We start from the raw sequence: 8,488 nt of genomic DNA on the forward strand, positions 1-8,488 counted from the left end.
GTAAATACTAGAAGATGCTGCTACCAAACATGACCATTTTATTAGTACTAAAAATGAGCTTCCCATTTGGTTGATGTTATATTTTCATATTATATGAAAGCAAAGTTTTTTAAGATTTTATTTATTTATTTGAGAGGTAGAGTTACAGACAGAGAGAGGGAGAGACAGAAAGTTCTTCGTCTGCTGGTTCACTCCCCAAATGGCTGCAACAGCTGGAACTGAGCTGATCTGAAGTCAGGAACCAGGATCTTCTTCCGGGTCTCCCACATGGGTGCAGGGGCCCAAGCACTTGGGCCATCTTCTACTGCTTTCCCAGCCCGTTAACATAGAGCTGGATCAGAAGAGGAGCAGCCAGTAAACGAATTAGCACCTATATGCGGTGCCAGCACCACAGGTGGAGCCTGAGCCTACTATGCCACAGTGCTGGCCCCAATACATGCTTATCTTTATCTGCATCTGTTCTATGGAAATAGTAAGTGAAAAATACACCTTTCAAATGTTCTTTTTTTCATACATTAGGAAGTATTGTAGCATTATCCATGTGCGATATTTTCCAAGACCCCATGTGGATGCCTGAAATTGTGGATTAGTACTGAATCTAGTATATGCTATTTTTCCTGTGCATGCATACATACAACTAGGATAGTTTACTTTACTAATTAGGCATAGTACATGGCTAATGATGATAGTTAACAATAAGCAAGAACAATCAATTGTGATATAATGTGATACAACTTATTTGAATGTAATCTCTATCTCTTAAACTATCTTATTTTCCTGCACTCACCCCTGTTTTTGTTCTGATGTGAGCTCCTACAATGCCTATGTGATGAGGTGCAGTGAGGTGAATGATGTAGGCATTGTGATGTAACATCAGGCAACTACAAAGAGTTTTTCTTGAACACGGGCACTGTGATACCATGATAAGCATTCTGATAGTGGAGTTGGTGCAATCTGATAGTGCAATGGCTGGGGCTAGGCCAGGCCGAAGCCAGGATCCCGGAGCTTCAGCTGAGTCTACCACACAGGTGCAGGGGCTCAAGGACTTGGGCCATCTTTCACAGTTTTCTCAGGTGCATTAGCAGGGAGTTGGATGGGAAGTGGAGCAGGTGGGGCTCAAACTGGCACTCATATGGGTTGTATATTGCAGGCAGCAGCTTAACTCGTTATGCCAATATGCTGGCCCCCACTGTGATTTTTATCAGACTTTTCCAAGTGTTTCCAAGATGATGTCTGAAATTAGATCAGAAAGTTTACTGAGAGCTCAATTCCCCATCAACTGGACATTTTATATAGGTGGAAAGAACAACAGAATGCCATTTCTTCATGGAAATGTGTAATCCTTGGTATATGCAGTGAGCACTGAATAATTTCTAATATATCAGAGCTCAAGTTCATCGGATCTTAGAAAAAGATTTCTTGTCATAAAAGATTATTCTTTTTGAAATTCAGGTACTTTCCTTTGTTGCATATATAAATGCCTGACACCTTTTATGAATGAAAGATTTCAGACAACATTCTCTTAGGAGAACTTAGGAGAACTAAGTACAACATTTTATAAGTAACTGGTGACAGAAATGTTTAGATCTTATCTCATTTTGTATTTTATCTAAAGTGCTTCTAATTTATTAAAATAATAAATTAAGATCAGAAAACATAGAAATCCAGTTTCCTAGGTACAGTTTTATATTCTTTTTGCTACTTAACTTTGAATACATCTTGAAGCTTGATTATGTCAAGTAATTTTTAATTTTTCTTCATTTGATTGTACAGGGGATTTTCTCTGTCTTAGAAATTTCTGCCTAACATTACTCATCTCAAAATCCATGTGATGCTTTTATCTTTAGCTTTATTAAGATATAATGGACAGGGGCCGGTGCCGTGGCTCACCTGGTTAATCCTCCGCCTGTGGTGCTGGCATTCCATATGGACGCCGGGTTCTAATCCCTGTTGCTCCTCTTCCAGTCCAGCTCACTGCTGTGGCCTGGGAAGGCAGTGTAGGATGGCCCAAGTGCTTGGGCCCCTGTACCCACATGGGAGACCAGGAGGAAGCACCTGGCTCCTGGCTTTGGATTGGCGTAGCTCTGGCTGTTGTGGCCATTTAGGGGGTGAACCAACGGAAGGAAGACCTTTCTCTCTGTCTCTATCTCTGTCTAACTCTTTCTGTCAAAAAAAAAGATATAATGGACAAATAAAATTGTATATATTCAAATTTTGCAAAATTACAATGGGTTAGAAATAGAAAATATTCTATATAGAGATGGATCTACTACCTCTTAAGCATTTGAATGGAAGAAACATAAGACTGTTTCCTAATTTTGTGTTTGCAACCTGAGATATTTGTGACTGAATGTGGTGTTGGCAGGTGAAATGGTATAAATGGATACCATTTGCATATCTGATGTACAGAACAATAATTTAGCCATATTCTTTATTTCTTATGTGTACCTATGGCCATGACAAGTCCAGGAGCAACGTCATTATCATTTATCTTATTATCTTTCTCTTCAAAATGGGTCGTGATGGGCTTTTGTACTTACCTCAATGATGTGAGTCCAGAGCTTAGTCTCTTCTCTGGGTGGTAAGTGTTTTGGAGCCTCTATTCCACATATCCTGAGCCTTCTATGTACTGATGTAGAGATTTAATTGTTTTCTTACCCAATATCTACAAGCTTCTCAATCTTTGTGACTCAGGATAAAAATAAAGAAAAAGAACATGACCTTCATTTTTTATCATTCCTAAATGATTCCGAACTACTAATCTTTGTATAAGACAAAAATTCATTACTTATAATACATTCTTCTTTAAATTTAATAAATTGTTGAACTTCTATTAGGCAGTAAGTAATGTATAGCTATGAGGATAAATAAGAAACCTTTCCTCATCTTGAAAGAGTCATTTTGTTTTGTGGTGCTCACAGACATCTCATTTGATTCTCAAAACAATCTCAGGAGATACCATTATCATTACAATAGAATAATCAAAGCATAACATTTGGAGAGTTTAACACCTTCCCTGAGGTCTCTTGGTAAGTAGTAGAGTTGGTCATTGAGAAATTCATTGCAGATTTCTTGTCCTTAAAGGATATTTTGTGTTTTCAAACAATGGAATGAGCAGGCTCTTTAAACAAGGAAGTTGTCTTCTTACAATTGTACCTATGAAATACAAGAGGGGCCGGTGATATGCTTTAGTAGTTTAAGCCTCCACCTGCGGTCCCATCATCTCATATGGGCACTGGTTCAAGTCCCAGCTGCTCCACTTCCGATCCTGCTCCCTGCTAACAGCCTGGGAAAGCAGTGGCAGAAGGCCCAAGCACTTGGGCCCCTGCATTCATGTGGGAGACCCTGAAGAAGCTCCTGACTTCTGACTTTGGATCAGCTCAGCTCCAAATGTCTGCAATGGCAAATCAGTGGATGGAAGAGCTCTCTCTCTGTCTGTAACTCTGCCTTTTGATAAATAAGTAAATAAAAATTTTTAAAAAGAAATATATGAAATCTGCTCTCTTTATATTAATAAAAAAATCTAAAATGTATTTACCGTACATCAAAGTAAAAAAAAAAAGACAAACCTCATGCTGTGAATGCAATTGAATAGCAATACAGGAATAAAGAATTGGAAGGAATCAAAATTGTTCTTTGTTCTATATATGTTCTCTATATATCTATTATATATATATTTATTACCTCACAGAACTTGGTTGAATTATTTTCATTGTGGAATATGATTCTATGCATACTTGGCTTATAATAAGATAGCTAATATACATATTATATATATTGCCTTTTGTCTAATGTATCTTGTTCCAATTTAATTATTATTTCTCTAGATCACTTGGTATTCTTGGCTTGATGAAAAAAGAAAATGATTCCGTGGCAACAGAATTTATTCTTCTAGGCCTATCATCCTCCTGGGAACTTCAGCTATTTCTCTTCTTAATATTTTTGTTGTTTTACATGGCTACTGTCTTTGGAAACCTCTTGATAGTGGTAACTGTGCAAGCTGATGCTCAACTGCTCCAGTCTCCTATGTACTATTTTTTGGGCCATCTTTCCTTCATTGACCTATGCCTGAGTTGTGTGACTGTGCCGAAGATGTTGGGGGATTTCCTACAGCAGGGCAAGACCATCTCTTTTTCAGGATGCCTGGCCCAGATCTACTTCCTCCACTTCCTGGGAGCCAGTGAGATGTTTTTGCTGACAGTCATGGCCTATGACAGGTATGTTGCCATATGTAATCCTTTGTACTACCTGACTATAATGAACCGCCAGCTCTGTTTTCAGTTGGTTTTTGCATGCTGGTGTGGGGGTTTCATCCATTCTATCACACAGATCATACTGGTCATCCACCTGCCTTTCTGTGGCCACAATGAACTGGATAACTTCTATTGTGATGTCCCCCAGGTCATCAAGCTGGCCTGCATGGACACCTTTGTGGTAGAGGTGCTTATGGTCTCCAACAGCGGTCTGCTGTCTCTCGTCTGCTTTTTGGTCTTGCTCTTCTCTTATGCTGTTATTCTGATCCACCTGAGGACTCACTTCCGTGAGGGCCGGAGCAAGGCTCTCTCCACCTGCGCCTCCCACCTAACAGTGGTCAGCTTGATCTTCATGCCATGTGTCTTCATCTACTTGAGGCCTTTCTGTAGCTTTTCTGTGGATAAGGTATTTTCTGTATTTTACACAGTGATCACACCTATGTTGAACCCCCTCATTTACACACTCAGAAATGCTGATATGAAGACATCTATGAAGAAGCTGAGAAAAAAGTATGTGGCACCTCATTGCCTTGTGAAAGGATGAGAAGGAAGAGAAAACTTAGAAAATATACTCTTTCTTGGTTCATTCTTTTTGTTTTTAAAGATTTATTTATTTATTTATTTGAAAGTCAGAGTTACACAGAGAGAAGGAGAGGCAGAGAGAGAGAAAGAGAAGTCTTCCATCCACTGGTTCACACCCCAATTGGCTGCAATGGCCGGAGCTGTGCTGACCCGAAGCCAGGAGCCAGGAGCTTCTTCAGGGTCTCCAGCATGGGTGCAGGGGCCCAAGGACTTGGGCCATCTTGTACTGCTTTCCCAGGCCGTAGTAGAGGGCTGGATTGGAAGTGGAGCAGCTGGGTCTTGAACCGGTGTCCATATGGGATGCTGGCACTGCAGGCAGTGGCTTTACCCACTACGCCACAGCACTGGCCCCTCTTGGTTCACTCTTAACTCTTCCTACACATGAGTATATGGATGAAAATCATTTGGATGATTTTGGTGCAAAAGAGAAGACTGCATAAAAGTTGTATCACTCTTGATTATAGCTGCAAGGCAGACAGGTGGCTCTTGGGTGTTGAGTTTTGAGCAGGGAACTCAAGGGAACTCATGGCCCACAACTGATAACAGGAATACACTGAGAGCTAAAGGTAGAGGACACTTTGAGAAATTAGCTTGTCTGACTTTGCAAGTAGTCTTGCTTTATTTCAGTTCGTTTCATTTTAAACAGAAGATGCTACATATCCTTCTGTGCCCTGCTCTTGTGAGACTCCACAATCCTGGCATCAGAAAGTCCTCTTCTGTTTCAGCAGTCTCTTCGAAAGCAATGTGAATTCTTTCTGTCCTGTCTCTAGCAAAGCCTGAAAACACCATCAAGCAGCCTCGATATTAATGTTTATCTAGGAACTGTGATCCATATGGTGCCAGATTTTACAATGCAGTCGGCAACTCACTTAAAAGGACACAGACTCTTCACAAAGCTTCTGTATGGGATAAGGGAGTTTAAAGTGCCGGGTGGTAGAAGCTGTCAGGACTGTGCTGCAGAGGCTTCCCTAGAGCAGGCATCCTACTCCACCAGGAGTCATCCTTTGAGTGGAGTTACAGTGGGGAAAGTTGCTGTGCTTCAACGGATCCTCACGTGCAAGAGCTCTGAGCTCTAAAGGAAAAGAGAAAGAAATCTGTTGTGTTCAAAGCACCTGCAGTGCTAGCATCCTGTATGGGCACCAGCTAGTGTCCCGGCTGCTCCTCTTCCCATCCAGCTCTCTGCTGTGGCCTGGGAAAGCAGTGGAAGATGGCCCAAGTCCTTGGGCCCCTGCACCTGCGTGGGAGACCTGGAAGAAGCTCCTGGCTCCTGGCTTTGGATGGGCGCAGCTCTGGCTTTTGCAGCCATTTGGGGAGTGAACCATCGGATGGAAGACCTGTCTGTCTCTGCCTCTGCCTCTCTGCAACTCTGCCTTTCAAATCAATAAATAAATCTTTAAGAATTTTATTCACTCCTATCTATTTCTGAAATAAGGTTCCTTGCAACATTTTATGACTGTAGAAGAGTATTTTATTCACTAAATACTAAGAAAAAGACAAACTTTTAGCAATCTTTTTATATTTGCTAACTTTATTTCCTTATCAGTTGCTATGGAGAAGCTTTTATGATTCCTTAGCTGAAAATCACACAAACAAAAATGTCTAAAACTGCACCTCATGCTAGGATTTACTGGGTAATTTACAATTTCCTAATTAGGTAAGAGCTTTTTTTATATTGGAATAAAGAATGGATTTTCATTTAAGGCTAGAATGCAGTGATTTTATGTGTAAGAAGCTGTAACTTTATCTGTACTTCTCACAGACCGGAAACAAGGCTGCCACGTGACAGGGACCCAAATATCAGCATAGCTAACAAATTTTTGGAATATCGAATTAAAAGATGAGTTTATTTTGTTGCAAAGACTTTTTTGAAATTCAAGCACAGGTTTTTTCTTTGGTAACATGTGTTTTCCACGACCTTTTGGAGACTCTTCATATATATGGATTTCTCCAGACTCTATTTCAGTTTCAGCTCACTGCACATCCCCTTTTTCTGACTCTTCTCTTTCAGAGCAAAACTCTGCATCTTGTAAAACATTTTAAAAGTCCTGTGGACAGCTGGGATTGTAGTAATATATTTAGATGAGTCAGAGTTTTCATTTTCATTTTCTTTTTTAGGAAAAATTTTTTAAAAAATATTTATTTATTTTGAAAGAGCTAAGAGAAAGAGGGAGAGAGACAGAGAGGGATCTTCATCCACTGGTTCATTCCCCAGGTGACTGCAACAGCCAGCTGCGTGCCAGGCTGAAGCCAGGAGCCTCATCTGTGTCTCCCAGTGGGTGGCAGGGGCCCAAACACTTGGGCCATCTTCTGCTGCTTTTCCCAGGCCACCAGCAGGGAGCTGGATTGGAAGTGGGGCAGCCAGCTGTCTCACATGTGGCAGTTTTACCCACTGTGCCACAATACTGTTTTTTTTTTAATTGATATTAAGAGAATAAGTTTCATGTATTTCATAGCTACATTTCTAAGAAGATAACCATACTTTCCTCTCTCCCTCCCTACCTCCCTTTGTACCTACCTCAATCCCTCCTCCTTCCTTATTTTCTTCTCTTTTACTTTAACGTTTGCAATAACATACTTAAATTTACCTTATAATCACACACGTAGTGCAACACTAACCATAATGTTCCACAAGCAACAAGTAGAAAGACCACTTTCCCAAAGGAACATAGACAAGGGCTATAAACAATAATTAAATCATAAGGTGTCAGTTTCATTCTTATACTTCTTTTGTATTCTATATTGACTACCACATACCAGAGAAAGCATATTATATTTGTCTTTTTGGGGTTGGCTTATTTCACTAGGCATAATGGTCTCCAGTTGCACTCATTTTGTTGCAAAAGACACGATTTCATTCTTTCTATGGCTGAGTAATATTCCCTTGTCCATATATATCACATTTTTCTTTATCCAGTTATCAGTTGAGGGACATGTGAGTTGATTCCATATCTTATTGTTGTGAATTGATTTGCTATAACACTGCCTGTGTTAAAATTCTTTTAACAAACTAATAAAGTTTCTGATTGTGTCAACAAATTGATAAAGTTTCTGATTTTCTACTATTTTCTCGATTGATACTATCTGGATGTCCAGTGATCCAGAGGGCCCTGCTGAGATGCCATGGCCACTTCCACAACCAGTCTGAGCCTTTTCTTTCTGCTTTCCTCCTGAGAGTGAACTGTACCATTTGTGTGTTCCTCCTTGGGGGCTGGACTGGTGGTAGGACAACGTGTGTGGACACACCTGGACACTGCATACATATATGAGCGACCTCTTGTGGTAGGGTCTGGAACTAGGAGGATTACAGGATGTGTTGTTGGGGGTGGGGTGGGAGGTGGGACTGGATGGAGCCTGAGGACCAAAGACCTGCTCCATCTACATCACCACATTATGGTGCAAAAATTCAAGGAGTCTGAGAATTTTAAGTTGGAAACTGACCTTCCAATAATTGCAAGGGCATGAGAAGATATTTCAGATTTTTAGCTTGCAACTGACAATGTGAACAATTCTTTGATTTCCTTTTCTCTGTCATTTCTGTGCCTGATTTCTTATTAGTTAATTTAGTTGACAAACAAGATTGTGTGTATTGGTTGTGCACAACATATTTCAAAATACTTCTATATGGTTAAATGGCTCAATTGAGCTAATTAATA

General features: G+C 40.3%; 1 protein-coding gene across 1 annotated transcript; it reads left to right on the plus strand.

Annotated features, from left to right (window-relative positions):
* Nucleotides 1–3,804: 3,804 nt before the first annotated feature.
* On the plus strand, nt 3,805–4,797 carry OR4Q3 (olfactory receptor family 4 subfamily Q member 3). The gene has a single exon (XM_017348381.4). The coding sequence runs from the start codon at nt 3,850–3,852 to the stop codon at nt 4,795–4,797; it is 948 nt and encodes a 315-aa protein (XP_017203870.2). The 5' UTR covers nt 3,805–3,849.
* Nucleotides 4,798–8,488: the final 3,691 nt, after the last annotated feature.

This window comes from Oryctolagus cuniculus, chromosome 12, assembly GCF_051225735.1.
Source record: "Oryctolagus cuniculus isolate XC-2025 breed Fujian yellow rabbit chromosome 12, ASM5122573v1, whole genome shotgun sequence".
Classification (NCBI taxonomy): Eukaryota; Metazoa; Chordata; class Mammalia; order Lagomorpha; family Leporidae; genus Oryctolagus; species Oryctolagus cuniculus.

Coding starts and splice junctions, on each gene's coding strand:
- OR4Q3 (XM_017348381.4), top strand. CDS start 3,850: ATGAAAAAAGAAAATGATTCCGTGGCAACAGAATTTATTCTTCTAGGC.